Genomic DNA, 20,592 nt, shown 5'->3' on the forward strand with positions numbered 1-20,592 from the left:
TCTATCAAGACCAAACTTACATGGCCTATCCATCCGCCATGGTAGCCTATAATAAGAAAAACAACACCAGAGCTAGAAAAGAAAAAATAATTTTATATACGCTATCATTATTGATATTCACTGTTTGTTTTTGTTCAGTTACTGTAGACTGCTAAAACGGCTGTAGCTCATTTTGTCACAATTCAAATAACTATCATAAGTTCCACTTTGTCCCCATGTTACTTGTGAACCTGTGGGCTAGACCTTTGTTTAGCTGTTTATTATAACTAGCAGAGGAACTTGGGCAGCTAAAAGTTGAGATACCCCTACCCGAGCTAGAACAAAGCACAACTATATTTTTTCATAACTTGAACATGTCTAGTTTATAAAAATGGTGGTTGTATACAAATATTTTCTTGCACCATTACTTTTTTGGACGTTTTATGCATCTTACCAAAAAAATGAAAATAGTGAACATTAGAGCTCCAGCCTTATTACATGTAGGAAATCAAAATCAGAATGTCACCAAATGTGGACAGGATAGGTAGTTATTAACTACTACTGAGCAAAGTTGTTTTTAATACCATTTTATTTTTTTAAACACACTAAAACACAAATGTAGTTCAGGCGGAAATTGAAAATTGAAACAACAATTCAAATGTAGAATAGGTCTGTCAGTTTTTTAAGTTAGGATAGCAATCATTTAACATGTAATTTACATCTTCTTAAGGGTGTTAATTTAACGTAAAAAGCTCTTATTTGACTTTTCACTTGACCCTCTGCTGTCACCAGCCCATTACAGGAAACTAGTGAGTACCTATTGATGTGTACGTGGGACGAGCCTCGATCGTAAGATTGTTGAGTAGCGTCTCGTAACCATGGTGACCTGTTTACAAGCTAAAATGGTGTCCCACAACTGTTGCTTAAAAATATCTAATACGCTGCTTTTTCGAGTTGACGCTTCTTAAATTTCGTAACGACGTAAATTTAAGCCATCTACCGAAATTACCGATTTTATCAAAGTAAGGTGCGCTCGAGCATCAACCGCTTAATTTGACGTGACAACGTAAAATGTTCAAGAATAATTACCAGGTACGTTTATTATTGCTAACCTAGATAATGCGGTGTCTGTTATTTGTTTATAAATGTGTCTGCTGTGAGCTTTGGCATTGTGGTGTAACAAAGGCTGCACACCTTGGTGTTGTTTGTGGCAGGGTGGAGCAGCGGTGGAGGTTTTCAGTGCACAGGGTAAAGACCCAGTAGCTAAATGGAAACTGAGCGGAGGACCGTCGACTATACACAGGGTGCGTTTACAAAGTTGCATTATCGACTTGGCGATGATTCACGGTGACTATTTGCTCCCATTAAAGTCAAATTTACCTAATCTTTATGTAGACCCATCACAGTAAAGTAAGACACGTAGGCTAATACAGAATAAGACAACATGCAGTTTAATTGTGATTTACCCACCTGAATAGATCAATCAAATGATGCATCAAAAACTGACTTGAAGACCAATCATTTCCAACACTGACTTGTTGAAGTCCACATTGATCACATAGTAATGCTGCATCACATAACATATTGAAACTGTGGGTGAGGTTGGTTAAGAAAGAGGGACAATAGAAATGCAATAATAGAAATGCATTATCACAGACAACAATTGAACTCTTGCCTCTCTGTGTTCATTTTATAAGACTGGAACCCTGCTAGTCTTTATAAAACTTTTTTTCATCACTTCTCAGACAGTGGATCTTTTGGTCAGTGAGCTGTTTTGACATATTGTGATACCATCAAACCTCATTAAATAAACACATTTGCAGGAGTTGCACTAAAGAAGCAGGCTCTACACACGATCCCACTTAGCAAGGACTCTTTTTTTTTTTTTTTGTCCAGGAGTATGATAAAGAAGTCCGAGGATTTGTTTATTGCCTTGAAGGAAGCAGCCAGACAGTCAAGATGCAAATGCCAGAGAATGGGAAAATGTCTCGTAAGTCACATCCATACCTGAATCTATTTATAAATGACGCTTTGTTATTCTTACATGTTCAGAGTCATTTTTTTTTCTGTCTGTGGTTTTTATAGTCGGGCTTCTCCAAAGATTCTTGGTGCTTCAAGTGAATATTCCTCAGCTTAAAGATTTTTCCATAGAGCTTGTGTAAGTACTGCAAAAAGCAAAAAGATATATTCTTATATATTATTGTTTTGACACACAATATGGTAGCCATAGTAGACTGTAAACCTACCCTTTTAAATATTACTCTAATTTAAGAGAACTGTTAATTATAATTCCCAGTTAATGACACAAGATAATTACAGAATCAAGGTGAATGCCCTTCAGACACTCGGGGAAAAACATTTAAAAAAAAACTAATTTATATGTAGCAAGAAAGCCAGATTTTGTAAAACCAGGAATGATTTAAAAAACACACTGTAGATAGAAAGACATACTGTCATAAAAAAATGAATCTTGGGTAATATAGTTGTTTTTCTTCCACGTCCTGACAGCTGATTGTGTAGATAAAAGTAAAAAAAAAAAAACCCTTTAAGAAGTTGAGTTAGAAACAGCCTGTGGTGTTCTCACTGGTCATGACTTTTCAGTGACACCATTCATGCTCCGCATCTATATGTTCTGTTGTTTGTTACGCACAGAATAACTGATTCACAGCACCTCAAAAGAAGACTTCACTTATCAACAGTGCACAAAGAGTTGTCTGCCACCCTTTTGCATGCAAAGATACCATTTGTAGGCTTGAAACGTAATACTGTGAGTATCCAACTTCTATTTGACACCATCCTTAGTATTTGCTGTCATCTGTGCGGGCTTCTTTATAGAAGATGTTTAGCTGTGTCCTTGTAACTATGGAATAATATGGTTTCTATTTGTGCAGTGGTCGACTTTGTGCATCGACCTTGTTTCATTCTCGGATGAACTATTCAAAGGATTTTTGGGACTGGATGGAATCACTTTGTATGCTTCCTGTAAAGTTCGCAGAATCCTCACTATCAAACCGGAGCCCTCCGGAGTTTCAGATGATGGTAATGGAGTTTATCAGATTACCTTGATGCCCCTCAGTGGTTTGTCTTTTAAAAGATATACGTAGCATATGAGTTGATTTTGTTAAGAGTTAATTTGTTATTGTGTGACAGTTTGCTCTTTTCTGTAATAACTTCGAGCTTATGTTTTTGAAAACTCACATAAATCTCTGCTGTAAAGCTGCACTTTGTTCACATCTACACACCTACCAGTAAACACAGCTTTTACTTTGGTGTCTTTCTATGTCAAAGGGTTTGCTCTATTCTATAATTAGGATGAATCACATATTGTTTCTGTTCTTTTGTTTCATCTAGATATTTCCCTCAGTGGATCTGGTCTGATGGACTTGATACCTCGTGGGTGTCACTTCCCACAGGGTGTCAGCCATGTGACTCAGGTGCTCAACATGCAGAGTTTACAGAAGGCGGCTGAGAGGGCTGGACCGTCGAGCTCTGACTCTGGTAGGTAAGAGCAGACCACATTTCATGTGAAATGGTTCCTAGGTGGAGGGGGTAAACGAAGAACAATTACTTAACAACTGCTGCACATTATCCACATGTTTAGTGCACTTGTACTTAGTAACTGAGCAAATCTGTTTCATTTTACGTTGTACTTCTACCCCTCTACATTAGGTGAAAAACATACTTTTCACTTACTACATGAAATGTTGTAGCTTGTCATTTTACCAAATTATATTAATTATGAAGTATAAAACCAACAAAAGAAGTAAGATACCAAGCTGCAGTACCCCCACCTTTACACCATACCTTCAAATGAATGCCTCCATAGTTATAACCCAATAAGAAACACACTTGATTCTGGGCATTAAGCACTATAGTTTACTTTGATTTTGTTTGATTTTAAAAACTTTAGTTTTAACACTCAAACTGTAGTTGTGGTTGTGAGCTGGGCTTTGTTACAGTTTAGTTGACACTTGATGTGAGTACAGCTCTGAACAGGCCCTGATAGCCAGGGCAGGTGATGAGGATGTGCATTTCTACACTTACAAATTAATTCACCTGCTTCAAAAGGCATCCAGAATCTTTGGGGCATAATGAGATGCAGAATACGACTTAGGCCTCATGGCCAACATCAGAGCCCTCCAGTACACAGTATCTGCTGTACTGTGTTTTTATGCTACGTTGTCAACCAAATTTCCCCCTGGGATTAATAATGTATTTCTGATTCTGATACTGTACTCATGGATGCATGGGAGAAAATCTCACTGAAAGTCCTCCCAGGAGAGAGAGAAAGTGAAACAGCATCATCCTCATATTGGAATGAGATATTTAACCTTCATGTATGAGCGTTTCATTCAGTTGGTCTTATTTTTTTTGTTTTTTGTTTTGGATCCATTAAGTGAATATCTTCTAAAATGTCAAACAGAATCAGATTATGTTGTTTTTAGAGTAACTTAAAGTACATATTGAATTTACGGCTATCAGCCACAGTCTCCAAATGAAAAGCAGAAAATACACAGAATTATCAAAATGATATCATAGAGAGAAAAGTCTGTATACAAAGAGACGTGGATGACAATCCATTTGTTTTCCCTGTATGAAAATTCCGATGGTTCTCATCTTTGTGTTCATTTGCACCTCACCTGTTCTCAGTGAGCTGCAATTATCTCCTCATATCAAAAGACATGCACCAGTAATCCAGCTCTGCCGCCTCTGTGGCCTTTTTATCAGCGCTTATTTATTTGTTCTGACAGCTGTCGAAGTTGTGTTGAGTCAACCGGCATTACCCAAAGAAGAGAGCAGCATCCAGCACACGAGAAATCGCTTTTCATAATTAGCATCTGCATTATTAGCATAACATTCCTAATCATAATTAAAACGATTGCTATTAAAGTAGGCATATCATTTCACTGTGACAAAGTTGCTCGGTGAATGCTGTGGCTTCAGTGCCCAATCTGTCAGAAACTGTTAAAAGGAAGCAGGCAGTTTTTTGTCACGCATCAACAAACAAACCGTCATTAGCTCTTACAGCAAAGGACGATTGTTTTTCCTCGAGGTCAGAACATTTTCACGGATCAAAATCACTCCTCGAGATATTTTTCCGACAACCAGCTTTCTTTTAAGTGTGGTATCTTTCCCTCATCATTTTCACGTGTAAGTTTAAATCATAAATGTACCCTCTCATAAAACCTGGCTCATAAGCTGAGCTGTGAATCTGCAGCATCAAAGGAGCGAGACGTTGTTTTCTTCTTCTGCACCTTCTGCTCAGTCTGACCATCCTGTGTGTTTTGTAGAACTTGTTTATTCAGCAGCTGGATTCAAGAAGAACAGATGTTTATAGCTCTCTCTGTTGGTAAACTTTGTACTGTAGGTTCTTTAAGTCTCACCAAACGACTTCATATAACAACAACCTGACTTTTTAAAAAAATTGAAAATAAAGGTCCATTTAAACAAGTATCATGGCCAGAATGAAGGCAGCTCTTTACTGATCTAAAACATGTTTGTCTGAGAAAATGAATTGAACTTGCATAAATCCTGCTTTTATCATCTGTGCGAATTATGCGACTTGATTTAGTGGTGTCTTGATCGTTTACAGACTGACAATTTCAAGAAGATTTTTTAAACTAGAAGCCCTACATAACAAGAAGTCGAGGTCCAAAGATTTTGTTTTGTACTACAAAATAAGAGTAGTCTTGATTGTTTTATTTTGAAAGAAAATACACAAAGCTGTAAGACGACTTTTAGCTCAGTCAATCTTATCTAAAAAACAAAGACCATCATTGGACTTTCATTGCAGGTTCTGGTCCGTCAGGAATTCCCAGAAGAAAAAAACCCAAGGGCATTTCGCACACAGTGACGAGTTCCAAGGTCTCAGGGCCACAATCTCAAACTGAGATAAAGAGCAGCCCGGCCACAAACAGAACCGAAAAAAGCTCACTCCTTGTCTCAAATATGGTAAACTCAAATAACTAATAATATTAGATAATAAATTGGCTTAATGTGGGCTATCATTTCAAATTATAAATGTGTACAAACATTTCTTTCTCTCTTCCCTGCAGCGGTCCTCATCCAGTAGAATGAAACAAAATGTTTCCGCAGAGTGTCCGAGCCCTGCTAGCCTGAGTGAAACATTATCACGAGGAGAACAAAGTTCGCAAGTTCTTCTTGAGGGTAAACTCTTAGTGCTGTTTAATCAAGCCTGCATGGTTTGTACACTTCAATATGCCCTGAGCATCGAGATATCATGTCAAGCTATGCAAACTTTTTTTATCATTGTTCTTTTATTTTTTGTTTACTTTAATGGCAGGCTGGCGTTTACTATGAATAGGCTGGCCTTGCTGACCCTCTTTTGGTTTTCAAATATGAAATGAGCAAAAATAAAAGCAGGTTTGAGTTTTAAAAAAAAAGTACATATCCAGTAGAATTTGACTTTATAATTTTACACGCCCACTGCCCTGGATGACACCATTTTTTTCTGAATATAATATTTGTACGATGAAGTTGAGGCTTATAAGGGTGAGACTCAAAGTGTACTCCATGGTATATAAGTGGAAATTATATTCCCTGCAATTCAGCTGTTTTGATCCTAACTGTGCAAACCATTATTCTTCTAAGATCTGTCTGTTGGTTCTAAGCATTTCTAATACTGCTTTCGCACCACCCTTAAAACAACAAATCTTTTAGCCTGCCAATGTCTTAATCCAGGTGAACATAATGTAGTTTGATGCGTTTTCCCTGCACTAAAGCATAGTTTGTAAACCACCCCCATTCATTAACATTTTGGTTTGACTGTTTTGTGTGAGAGAGTGTTCTTTTTAATGTTGATAGTGCTTCATGCGGAAACACCTGGCAGTTTCCAGCCACACCCACCAAAAAACAAAGTGTTGGGAAAGCTGGGATCGAAAAAGCTGCGGGTCTGCGGTGTTGGAATAGAGAAGCCCGCAACATCTGGTAAACTGTGTGCACTGCAGGTTATACTCTGAGATGAAGGTTTGGTGAGAGGTTTAAAGAATTTAAAAGAATTCAATTCTGGTTTATAGCTCCTCCAGATGTGGTGCCTAGAATGACAAATAAGCCCAGAGAGATCTGCACCCCTCCGTCCAGTAGGCCTGAGAGCAGGCAACCTGGGAACCACACAGAAAAGCCTGAGGACCCTTCAGCAGGTGAGCCTGAGCAGGACAGCAGGAGGAATCAGCAAGAAGAGAGGAGCACTTTCTGACTGAGCGATGGTGTTTAAAGTACAAAGACAGCGAGGGATAGAACAAAAGAGACAAATATGCATTTTGAGTGGTGTTGACATCTACTTTGCATGCTCTGATTTGACCAAGTAGCTGTTTTATACTTTAGAAAAACACATCTTCAAAATAGTGCATGAATTTTAACAAGCCTCATTCTGTACTGCACACATGGCTTTTGTTCCCTTTCTTAGATTTTTGCATAACCTGCGTCGAGGATATTCACAGGATTTTTGTAGAAGAACCTCTCTACTTAAATTTACAAGCTCTTTCTCCACCACCGCAGACACAAACACACCTCCTGCACTGTCCTCACAAAATGATGGTGTCCTGAATGCTCATTCATGGATGTTTTTCCATAGCATGTTTTTCATTGCTGCAGTCCTTCTCATAGACAGAAAGTAGTCAGTTCATTAATGGTAATGTGGCACATTAAATCAAAAGTCAGAGGGACATCTCCTGGGCCAAGGGTTTGCTACACAGTGGGCAATTAGAGAAAATGATTATACTGTTGAGAGGTTCAGATTTGCTCACTCATTCAAATAGAGGTGCCTCTTACTCTAGGCTCAGACCTATTCATGAAGTTAAATGTTTCAGTTGTCCCTGCTCGAGCACAGGAATGATTTAGACTTTAATTTAAGATGAACAAAATTAATGAAGCACGCTGCACTAAACCATATTGTAACACTCCTCATCGAATGTTGTCTTTCTACTTGAGATAAAGTGGAAAATCTAATGATGGATGCAGTGTAGAAACAGTATTTGCTTAAAAATTAGGATTCTAAAGCAGTCAGCGCTTTTGATGCCCCTGAGCCAATGATAGCCGTGGCTGGAGGTATTATGTTTGCATTTTGTCCATCTGCCCGTTTATCCGTCCGTCTGTCCAATCCATCTGTTCAATTCTTGTTAACGTGATGAATCAGGAACACCTTTAAGAGAACTTTTTGGACTCAAGGATGAACTGATTAACAGTTATGTGGTCCAACAATCAAAGTCACTGTTATAACTCAGAAAAATAAGTTTGAAACCACAAACTAAAAACTCACTGAGCTTAATGTGACACATTCCATCCTTAGTCTAAGGCTATGAAGTTACGAAGAGCTGACATTTTAAAATCTAGAAATTCAAGTTCTATTTCACCATCATCACAACTCAGATGAATAAGAAGAAATTATCGTTGTGCACATTTTTCTTTGTACCCGGAACCAAGATTTCTTGGGTTGATATTACGACTGCTACATCCTTTTTTTGGCCATGAGCTGGGATCAGAACAGCAGGGTGAATGTAAACAAACAATTTGACTCGCTTTTTCTCTCTCTCAATGAACCTAGACATCTGCAACTAGACTGCTTGTTTGAAACATCAAACCCCCCAGGGTTGGGGGGGGGGGTAATTCTATTTTCACAGAGAGCTTTCTTTTCATGATTGACAATTCTACCACAAAGTGGTGTTGTTACTGCTGATTGTTGTTTTTATGCTGCCATGTTCTCATAAAGGTAAAAGCAAATCAGAGCAATTAACATAAACCTACAAAAATGTCAGTGCAGATATAATTCATGTTGATGTTTGGCAAGTGATGGAATTAATTTCAACTTTGCACATTGTTATTGTGCATGTTTATGGGCTCATAATCACATAAGCATGAATTAAATTAGCCACCTAATGTAACAATTAAAAATGATTTTCTGCTCACTGAAATTAGATATTTCTATTCTATGATAGTCCAAGTCTTTTTGTGTTTAAATCAAGTCTCTATTCTAATAGACTTTTTCTCATGTGAGCTGCACATGTTGTTTAACATACAAGGACAACAGTGTATGTTTACTGAACGATAACTCGCTCATTCTAAAGTTTAAACTGCCCTTTTTTTAACATGTTTTTTTAGAGCCAGCAGAGTCGGCCTACTGTTCGATTCCACCTGGTTCGTCTGGTGACCTGCAGGTCTGTAGCAGCTGGGAGAGTAATGAGGGGTCTGAGCCCGAGCTCACTCTGCAAGAGGTGTTCACTTTCTTATCCCAGCCACATTCACCCAAACGGGGGCAAGGCCAGGGTGACCAGGAGAAGCTGGAGACGGGATATGAGATGGTTCAGAGCAGAAGTAGAAGGCAGTATGAGGCCCTGCCTGAAGATGACTTCCTCGGCAGTGAGAGTGATGAGGTATGTCTGGTTTTAGGGACAGATACATACATGGTGTTCTTTTGCATATAACATCTACATTTGGAGTTGATGTCAAGGTGGATTGCTATTGCAAACGATAAGAGTTCTCCAACATGATTTGTCACAAATGGAAACAAGGAACTAGGCCCAATAGCAGTAGAACCAAAAACATCTATTTATTTTAACTAAAAGGCAAAACAAAACAAAAAAATAAGTCTATCTAAAAAATCCAAAAGGTAAAACACAGGGAATCACAGAAAACATGAACAGACAAACAACAATGATTTGTAACAGAGGGTAAGAAACACAGAGACTAAATATACACAGAGTCAATCAAACACAGCTGAGACCAACAAGATCAGGACTGAGAGAAACACAGAGGCAGGAATAAACAAGACTAGAAACACTGAGGACAATTACAAAGTAAAACATAAAACACTGAAGACGCACAGAACTCACAGACAGAGAAACAAGCATAAGAAATTACCAAATAAAACACTAAAGAACAAACTTGGAAACATTATACACAAGGGAAACAAGCAACACTCAATTCCCCCAGATCTGTATGTATTGCGTGTCCGCTCTGGTGTGTGACGGCTCTGTGCACCCTCGTCCATCATCACCCACTGGCTGCATTCTCCGCTTGCTGCATGCATAGACGACTAACTGATGTGCTTAGACAAAGGAATTCTGGCGGTAATTGAACAGATTCACTCGCGACAGCGTTAGATTATACAATGTATGTGATCTAAAACTCTATATAATCCTTATCAACACATAAACAAACACGTTTACTGTTTATTTTCTTAACAGTCAAAACACAGGCGCTGAGGAAGAGGAAGCACACACATCAGCCGAGACAGACCGAACACAGATCTGGTGGAATTGAGGGGTAAATAAGACCAAAACCATGACCAGATTGGCCATCTGGTGTCTAAAGGGAAATCTCTTTTACATATACATACACAAATACACAAAGACCAGACTGCAAAGATGAGTTTTCATTGAAGGATTCTTTTTAATCGTTTATTTAAGGTATGTTTTGTGTTTTGGAGTGTGATAGTCCATGTTGCACATTTCTTACTATGCATTTTTTTCCCCCTATGTTTTTCATTGGACATATTTTCCCTTTAGTTACTTAAACTTCAAGTTCAAGGTTGTTTTTTTATCACCATCTGAGGGTTCTGGTGCTTATAAGAAAAGAAATGGATTTGTTTTATGCTAAGCAGGGAAAATAAGAAATACGATCATCTTCAAAAGAAATGCTAATAACTTTAAATTATTGAAAGCTTTATAATAAGACTCATATTTAAGAATGTCTTTAATTGTAGAGCTGTAACTTTAGCTCAGATATTTTCTTTTGGGATCACAGTAATGTATTCTTTGCACCAGGCTGAAAGTAAAATCCACGTAGAGACAAAGAGTAAAGAGAAGCAGGTGCTGGCAATGTGTCTGAATGCATGTGTCAGACTGATGCTTGGATGTTTATATTTCCTTTTTTCGATTTCTTCCTGATAGTTCCTGTGTGATGTGGGACACATACCAAAAATAAAGAATGCATGACTGTTGTTATATTTCTGCTTGATATAAAAACTGACTCAAACTGCCCCTAAACAGCAAATGTCAGGTTTTGGTATCAGTCAATCTCAATACTGAATATTTTTCATCAACATTCCCGCATGTGGCAATGTTCATGTAGAGAACACTCAAATAAGGGTGGTCTGGTTTGATATATAACAAAACGAAATGTATTCTCTGTATGACCTTTGTAAACTACAGTAATGGTCTCTTTCTTCTTAGTCCAGAGATAACTCTTATCTTAAGGTTATTTTCCTGTTTTTATTTTGCAGAATGATTTTGACACCCTTGTTCACCTTTGTCAAATGCAGATATCATTTTCAGTTTCCTTGACTTGAATTTAACATGGTTTACCAACCAATCTTATAAGAAAAGTGTAGCTTGGACACTTGCCAAGTATTACAGTGTGGAGCTTTGACACCATGAGACACCACTGGCATGTTTAAAATGTTTTACTTTGATATTTAGCATGTTGCCAATGATATGGCTTCAGACTTTAAAATTGACAAAGAATCTCTTTCCTTTGAAGTAAAATGAAAGGAAGGAAAAGTAAAAAGAATTAATCGTGGGGTAAAGATGATACATGAACACATTTTATAAAATCATTTCAAAATGAATTAACACCAAAATGTGTCTGAAAGGGTGTTTAAGTCTTCAAATTAACACTTTAAAATCAGCTGCACCCACTTGATTTGAATTGGAGGATGTCGAAAGATGCAATGTCATTCAGTAGGAGAAGATCTAGAGTAAGCAATGAAAGGCAGAGTAAAGCACTTTATTTTGAAGCAATCAGCCTTTTAAAGGGCAATTTTATTTTTGCTGCCATTCAACTTTTTACTTTTTAATTGAGTGATCATTTTGGAAATCATCGCTCTTCATCGTAGAAAATGAGAGAGCCAAATTTAAACCAATGAAGACTTAAAGCACAAAATTGCTACTCGTCAAGCCAACAACTAAGTTCAAAAACTACCAAAGCTCGCCTTTATCACACTACAAGAGGCTAGACTATGCTGAAATGTTTATCTTTTTATGAAGGCTGATGATGAAGAAAGCCTAAAGGATATGTGGTGGAACTGAACACAGATTGCTCATATTTTTACCTGTATATTGAAAAGACAACAGTTGACAGGGATTGATGGACAAAGTTTTTCTGGAGACTTTGTGTTGAGTGTTCAATCTCGTCAGTGTTGTAGAGCTCTTTGTGTTAGTGGTTGACTGTTTTTGGGCAGGCCAACAATACGAGAAAAGCAATCATGACACACCCTTCTGTTGTTAGTTTAAAAATATTCCATTGATACGAGAGGTGGATGACATGGAGCAAAATTCAGGAAAAAAAGATAGAAAGATGAAGTTTCTAGAACTTGCAATTTTGGATTTTAGATTTAGAGTTTTATGGGCGAAAAATGCAACACATTCATTAGACATTGATGACCCTTACATTGTGTTCTGGTTAGTAACTTTGAAAGAAATGTTTTTGTTGTTTTTAAATATCCAAAGAGCAGCCGATTCTATTTCTTTTTCTCAAATGTTGGTCAGGCCTTTTACAAGACTTCTGCTGGATCACTAAAAAAAGTTTTCCTCTGCTGTTTCTCACCATTAGAGTGAAGCCAGCTGTAACAAAAGAAAAATGTACTTGTTTGATAGAAATGAGTATTAAAGCTGAGTTCTGTTCAAAACTTTACAATTCAATACCATTTGGATTCTGTTGGCCTTGATTTGCTATCAATTCAATACTGATCAATATGTCCTGATATCAATTTGGTAATATGCATAGATGACAGAAATACTCTGATAACTCAGAGTCGGTCGTCTCACAACCTTAAGGTCGAGGGTTCGATCAGCTCCTGCAGCCACGTGTTCATCATGTCCTTGGGAAAGACACTTAACACCAAGTTGCTCTCCTGCTGCTTTGTTGGCGGTGTTTGAATATTTGTGAATGTTATTAGTTACTTCTGATGGTTACTTTACATAGAAACCTCTGCCATCAGTTTGTAAATTGGTAAGGTGACTTGCGGTGTCAAAGCCCTTTGAGAAGTCAGAAGACCAGTCTTGAGCTTTACAGGCTACAGAAGCTGGCTACCCTTCATGGGTGCCCTCTTCATCTCCCAGACTGCCTCCACTTCTCATACAGACACATAACATCAGACTCTGGTCGCCTCTGACAATCCCTGAAACAACATGCTATTCCTCTGCAACACAAATAAAGCAACAGAGCATCCAGTTCTTCTTTTTTTACCCATCAGAGCCAGGCAATGCCAAAGACATCAGGCATGTAGTCACTGTGCTGTGCACTTCCACAGCCACTTCCTAAAAATCAAATCTCCCTGGTTGGGGACAGTTCTTATCACCCCTGTGCCTGCTCCCTCTGTGTCTGACCTCTCCTAAGGCATCTCAGCCTCCTGGGGAGTCCTTGAGTACTGACTGTACTGTCGCATCTTTTGCTACCGCCTTCTCTCTTGTGAGTTATGTGGAGCCCCTCCCACTTCACTTCGCTCACGCCCATCTTGCTCACCAAATACCCCAGTCTTTAGCCATCTATAAGCTGTAGGATCTTCCCCTCCAATTATTCCCAGGCCCTTAGATATACACCCCACTGTCAAAGTCCACATGCCCGAGGGAGAGAACAACAGAAGAAGGCCAAGTAGGCAGGATGGTGTGTAATAATTTCAACCACTTTGACTTCTACCTTTCCAACTGCCACCTGCTGCACGCCTGCTCCTTCAGCATTTGGTGCTCATGCCAGGAGCAGCTCCCCAGAGGGCTTTTTAAAATGTATTTGTTATAGAGATAAGACACTGGATACAGTGAGAAATGTGTGACAGAGAGAGGGGGGGAAACATGCCATAAAGGAGTCACAGGCTGGATTTAAGCCTGGGCCCTCTGCTTCGAGGACTACAGACTCTATACATGGGGTGTGCTCTATAACCACTCGGTCACCAGCACCCATCTTGCATCCTCTTTTGTGACTTGTGACATCTAGTGTGTTTCTTTCCCCACATTTCAGCTAAAAGGACACGATCTAGCTTAAAGGAAGTGTGACAAGTTCAAAATGAAAAACGACTTGGTAAGCAATCAAGTATTCAGCAGTTACCTTTGTAAAGATGGGGATGGCCCTGACTGAATATTGTAAGGAGCTGGTAACAGATGAGCTGAATTGATGGCTGAGCAGAGGTAATCAGTCTCTCTCTATTACCTATCAAGGCAGGAATTGAGAGATCTATCGATACAAAGGGGAACTTAAAGTCCCTGGTAAAGGAAGGGGCAAAGTAGAGGGGTAATTTAACGTCAGCGGTGGCGGTAGGGGGGTATTACTGGGCATGGGGGAAAACAGAATGGGGTTTTGGGAAGGTGAAGAAAGTGAGTTCTCACAGGAAGCAGTTGGCATGTGGGTGGACACTGATTCCTCCTGTCGTTGGCAGAGGGAGCAGATGGGGGACTCGGGGAGTAAAACAGATTAGAGATGAACAGTTTGAGGCAAGTTCCATCTGCTCTCAAATGATGTCTGTTGGGCCCAGAAAAAGTTGAAATTACCAATATAGTATACGTTTATGGAGGGTACATGCATCTCAGATCTCATTGCTCTGGTATCTGGCTGACATTTGTCTCTTTATCTCACAGGGCACGGATTCATTATAGTCTCTGCACTTAGAGAATAACAGAGATTACTTCTAAATGTTTTCCTTGCAAGCAATCTTACCATTTTCTTTCAGTGTGGTAGTGTTATTTAGCTGTGAGGTAAAACTACTTTTGAGAAGTTTTCCAGAGTTCTCAGTCCATGATAAAGTGATTGTATAAAAACAGTCTGTTTAAGTCCCTTTCCCCCTCTAATAGCTGGATCTTGGACAGTGCAGTTATCTAGAGCAATGTATTTAATTCTTAGTGATTGGTAAATGAATTTCAGTTTTAGTATGAAAATGATTATAACAGGATCAGAATGTAAGCTAAACAGAGAGCAAGCAGCGCAGCATCTTTCACTGCAAGAAATTAGGATGTAACAGCCTGTAGATGAGTGAACAAAAACAAAATATGGATATAAATTAATTAGATTAAATTGATTTGATTAATGAATGTTTGCCAATGACAAAAAAAGGCATTATAAACACAAATGTGTTATAAGTTACATATTGGCTGATCGTTCTTCTCAACCCCACAATGCTGTGGATGTTAGCTTTTCATGACATAACAGCGTATACAGTCTATAAGACAGTTTTTTTAGGACCTTTCTTCTAAACTTAACAATGCTTTAAACTTTAGCCGGCTATGTCCAGTAGGATACAAGAGATTATGTTTTGTATATTCTTTTATTTTTGTGATTTTATATTATTTTTTAAATCACTGAATGGGAGAGATTCTGGAAAATATCTTAAACTCAGTCATTTACCACCCTGCTGTTATATTGATATCGAAGAGTAGCCCTCTGATGAAAGTTGGTCTGATTTTGATTTAATTCGTTTGTGGTAGGTTGCTTATTTCTTAACAGAGAGAAATATCATGTTTCAAGGTGTTGCATCAGGTTCATGCAATTCTTTGAACTAACATTTGTTCTCAAACATAGAGAAATATTAAAAGCAAAACAAAGTAATGATTTTCAGTTGCTGAACTATTTTGAAACTTTTGAGAAAAAATACAGCAGGGTAAACACAGGCAGTTGAGATGTTCTGATGAAATATTAACTGAAATAATTCACATATATATGCAGAGGTATAGTATCATGCTTAAATGACAAAAGCTTTAAAATCAGTGCCTTACTGTGTGCCCTCAACAACACACAGGCTAGCACAGAGTCTTATACATGCACACTCTCACACTCACACAGTCTCACTCAATCACTCTCTCACACACACACATTCGCTCGTACACACACACTCATTCACATGCACACACTTTCTCACTCACACTCCCTCACTCACTGAGTCGCTCACTCAATCACTCACACACATACACACACACACACACACACACACACACACACACACACACACACACACAGTCGCTTACATGCATGCACAAATAGACACACACTTAGTCACTCACACACACACTTGCTCACTCACATACTTGCTCACTCACTCGCTTACTCACATTCACACACTCATTCACTCTGTCACTCACTCACAAACAAACACACAGTGTACACCAACATACTGACAGCCACATAGAAATAATATCTATCAATAATATATGTAGGTCATTGTTTATTCACTTTCACTTACAAAAAGGATAAAAACAAAGAGAAAACAAAAGAACTAATAACATATGGAGTGGATGAGCTGGAATCCCTAAAGGGCTTATAATGATCTTTGAACCATGAAAAAGCTCAAAGATAAAAGCAAACTCTCAAACAGAGACAGCCAACAAAAGCAATAAAGATCAGCGAGTATTTCGGCTTCAAGGAAAGTTACGACAATTAATGCATGAGAGACCGTCTATTTTTTTGTTAATCCCATGGAGTTAATGGAGTAAATAGGTTTTAAAGACAGTCCTGTTTGTTTCCCAATGTAGTTAATTGAAAACGTTTTTATTTGGGAAGACATCATGAAACAGTGTCTTTTCGTGTATGTATGAATTGAAATCAAAATATATTTATTTTTAACCAAACCTGCTTGAATTGAGGCTCTGTTCCTTGTGTACAAAGGCAGCTGTAACCAGCATGCTTAAGATGGGAAACTAAAAGGCTGTTACAAGGTTTCACTGATATGTCACAGGTCATAAGTGTATTCATGTTTTAATTTGCTACTCATGGTATTCCAGTCACTACTTGATTAATCAGCAACTAAAAAGCTAATCTATCGTGAAAATCTGATGGGAACAAGGAGTAAGGTCTAGACCTACTCGTTTTAGTAAAGTTCCTTTAGATGACATTTGTAGCAATTTGAATTGGAGCAAAAAAATAAAGACACGTTGTATGTTTTATTAACATTGGGCCCTATTTCAAAGTAAAAGGTTGAACCCATTATTATCCATTAGACAGCAATTAAAGGCAGAGTAGGTACTTTTCGAAAACTAGCATGATTTTGAAAGTAGCATTCTCTTGGTTCTCCATATTCACCCACCCCCTCCCCTCTGTGTTCTCTCAAAAGCCACGCCCCTCACTTACATGCACTATTGCTATTGGTCCAGAAGCGAATTTCAGCTCATGCTTTGAGTGCGGGCTCATGCATGCATGGAGTAAAGAGGCTTGATTGGTTTATAAAACGTGTACCATGTGCTGACATTGGTCAAAGCTTTTACATGTTTACAATTGTTACAGATGACCGATTTCTTTTTCAGAGTATATGAATTATTAATTACTGTGAGGACCTAAAGACCATTTCAACCAAAATCTTAAAAACTGAATCTGGAGAAAATTACCTACCCTGCCTTTAAAATAAGCATTAAACTAATTCCCTTAAAACATATCTTTACTTGAAAACAAGTTAGCTAGGACTCTGTGCCTTTACTATCAAGTACTAAAAAACACATGGTTGTGTCAGCTAGTAAGAGGCTGAATGCTAACTTTGACTTTTGTCTGATTTATGTTCCCTGTAGCATTGTTACTCTCTATTTTCTATTTGCTCGTATTTCATGTTCAAACAATATAATTGAGCACTCATGAGGTAGCTAACTGAAAAGTTCTAATGAAAACGCCAACATTTAAATCAATCTCCATTAGCAAACATGTTTTGTCAATAACCTCAGTTTATACAACGCTGCACTTTGACAATTGCAGTACTATCCTTATGCAGACGTCTGTTTCAAGGAATATTTAAGCCCCTTCGATGTTTTGTCTTCAATCAGAATGTCATAACAGTGTAATAGGGGAGCGGGGGAGTGCAGCGCTGTATTTGTGCATGGCTGACTGTGTGTGTATGTGGAGCTCAGCTTTGTCTTGCTTCCGCAAACAGCAGGCTTAATATGAATGTACAAAGATGCAATGACGTCTGAGATTAGTGAGAGTGCTTTTGCAGAAAAGCAGTCTAAAAGGGCTTTCAGCAACATGTGAGCCTCCACAGTGAGCATGATGTCAGCGGAAAAATAGCCGCTGTGAAAATATTGTCAATTAATTCCAACTGTGACTGGGACTCACTGCAAAAGAAGACAGACATTTCCAATTTTTTTAGTATCATCATGCTGGAGGATTATTAGAGCGAACATGCTTAGTTTGCTCTTAGACAGTCAAACCTTCAGCAGCTTTTTTACGAAGACAAGTTGAGCTGGAGAGGTGCCAGATCACTTCTCGAGCACTGCCGAGGTGCTCTTGAGCAAGGCACCGAACACCCACCAGCTCAAGGGGTGCTTCTTGTGGGGACAGCTGCCGCATCTCTCCATCAATGCATGTCCACAGGTCCTGCTTGTGCACGTGTGTGATTCTGGCTTGTGTGTGTGAGAAGCATGTCTCTAAAATAACAGAGTCCAGACCAATATTTCCCTCTTGAGACTTAATAAAGCAGATAAAATTAAAAACAAAAAAATTACTAGTCACACTCTGTCTGCCCACAGTCTGTTTTTAAGTATGTACATACTCCACTTGGTCATTTGGTATAGCTGTTTTGGAGTCAGAAATGTTTTTTTGCTGCAGGATTTTTTTGAAAAGTTTCCATGCTTGTTTTTTTTTTGTTTTTTTTCCCTCGCTATGAAACTGGGTCATAATTTGAATCCACTGTTGTGAATCCAGCTGCCGTCCTCAGTGAAGGAGCCAGTTACAAACTTTTCAGAATCACGTATCTTTCAAGCCTACAGGGATGAGTGTTTGATATTCAAAACTTTGGTTTTCAGCTGAGTATTCCTTTAATGTTAAAAAAGAAGCATGCACAGTGTCTCTATGTGCTGCGTGTTATGTAACCTGATTGGTAGGCGACAACTTTTGAACTACATCACTGAGTGTTAACTTAAAATCTGAAGGTGGGAAACGTTAGCAGACTGAAAGAGAATGCCATTAGCCTTTTTAAATGTGAGGTTAATTTAAAGCTAAGCCACCAACATCTATTCAATCCCTTTGACTGTGTGCCATCTCATTATCATGGTTCATTAAGCAGACGTCTTATCTAAAGGGCAGAACACAACATCAAAGTTGTTGAGCTAACATCGGAACCATTGGAAACAGTCTAATGGGTCATGACTAATCATCCTTTTTATAGTTTGTTCTACAACCATTTTAGGTCAATATTTATCTTTTTCCTCATATTTCTTTCAGGATAACACCTACATTGCCTTTCAACATCAAAGAATTAGTGCTGAGTCCAGCCCTTCTACTCCCAGAGCTCCCAATCCAGCTTCAGATGTACAACTACAACTACAACTCCATCCTGAATGTCTCATAATTGACCAACCAACACAAAAAGAGCTCCATCCACCTGCTGCCAGTAAACACAATACATCCAGAGAAAGTGCTCAACCTGTTCGGATTGTCCCCACACACTGCCTCTCACCTAACGCAACACCCAGCAGACAGGAACAGAAGTGTCACCCATGGGGATCGGAGGTATTGAGCCAAGTTCTGGTTGGTAGCAGCAGTGTATCTCTTTCTCGGAGACTCCTGCAAGAAGTCAAAGGGAAGGAGCCTATAAAGCCAGAGGTACTGCCTAAATACCTAAATTAAATGACTATTATTTTAGCTCTGCACCTTATTATTAACAGAACAGCTGTTTATTGGCAAACACCTCTAATTACCTCCACTGTGAAATGTCCACGTTTGCTGCTTAATTGCAACACAAATGCATTGCATCTTTGGATAACCTCTCACTGTGTCAACATTAACAAAGTAAACAAGTTCATTATTTATCACACAGTCACTAATCAGCAAAAATAAGTTTTACACGCAAACAAAAACCTCCTATGTTTGCAAGCTGAGTTTATTCATTTGAATCGCTCTTCCTTTCTTAATGAAACCATAACACCATTATTGAGAAGAAGAAAAAAAAAAAGCAATACACTTGTTTTGATTTAGATAAGTCCTCTACAGAGATGTTAATGTTTTATGGACTTTTCATTTTTTCTTTGTAAGTTTTGTAAGTTCTGTGAAGAGCTGTATAGAAGCTAAAACATGTAGGAAGTTATCCTTAATTGGTCGAATGACTGTTCAGAAAAAAAAGAGGCTTCTTGAAGTCCTCGACTCAAGGAGAATTAAGTCTGCCGCTCCACAGATCATGAAGCTGTTTTAAGCAAATGCTTTCCTTTTACAACCACAGGACGTACTTTATAGTCTAAGTCTAAGCCTCTCAAGGATCCCTATAGGCAGCTACTTCCATCCAAAACAAGCATTGATTCATCCACTTCACACTGCAAAAAACAACTGACAATGTTATATCAAAAGACTGGAGAAAAAAGTTGCTAATCTACAGAAGCATCCATAAAAAGATTCACTTTTTTAATTTTACTGAAAATGACATCAAATTAAAAATAAATTCAGTAATATGACTCAACTCAATGATTCACAGCAACAAATATTATTCTCTTAAATTTGGGTGCCTCGAGTTATATGAGGCTTTTAACAACTTTGCAGGTAATTAAAAGCTCTGCTTGTTTTCTGTCTAGATATTTCTTGTTTGACAACAGTCATGTGTGGTCACTGCTGATTTGAGGACTGTAAAGGTTTGTAATACTGTGCTGAAAACAGATCAAAAGATGGGCCTGCTACAAATTGAGGTAGGCCGCTGCTACAGTTGAA

General features: G+C 38.4%; 1 protein-coding gene across 6 annotated transcripts in view; it reads left to right on the forward strand.

Moving 5' to 3' along the window:
- Positions 1–849: 849 nt before the first annotated feature.
- Positions 850–20,592, forward strand: part of cfap20dc (CFAP20 domain containing) — a 30,349-nt gene continuing 10,606 nt past the window's right edge. For 2 of the 6 annotated variants that reach the window (XM_079341406.1, XM_079341410.1), the window contains exons 1-13: positions 1,049–1,071; positions 1,194–1,283; positions 1,876–1,969; positions 2,065–2,137; positions 2,632–2,746; positions 2,871–3,018; positions 3,331–3,477; positions 5,774–5,931; positions 6,036–6,147; positions 6,805–6,927; positions 7,017–7,139; positions 9,097–9,368; positions 19,120–19,500. In XM_079341406.1, the coding sequence (XP_079197532.1) occupies positions 1,051–1,071; positions 1,194–1,283; positions 1,876–1,969; positions 2,065–2,137; positions 2,632–2,746; positions 2,871–3,018; positions 3,331–3,477; positions 5,774–5,931; positions 6,036–6,147; positions 6,805–6,927; positions 7,017–7,139; positions 9,097–9,368; positions 19,120–19,500 (1,857 nt within the window). In that variant the 5' untranslated portion in view covers positions 1,049–1,050. Of the gene's footprint in view, positions 961–1,048; positions 1,072–1,193; positions 1,284–1,875; positions 1,970–2,064; positions 2,138–2,631; positions 2,747–2,870; positions 3,019–3,330; positions 3,478–5,773; positions 5,932–6,035; positions 6,148–6,804; positions 6,928–7,016; positions 7,140–9,096; positions 9,369–19,119; positions 19,501–20,592 lie in introns of those variants that run through there. The other 4 variants (XM_079341407.1, XM_079341409.1, XM_079341408.1 and 1 more) reach the window with 4 other exon arrangements.

The sequence above is a fragment of the Symphodus melops genome (genome assembly GCF_947650265.1).
Source record: "Symphodus melops genome assembly, chromosome: 4".
NCBI classification, from domain to species: domain Eukaryota; kingdom Metazoa; phylum Chordata; class Actinopteri; order Labriformes; family Labridae; genus Symphodus; species Symphodus melops.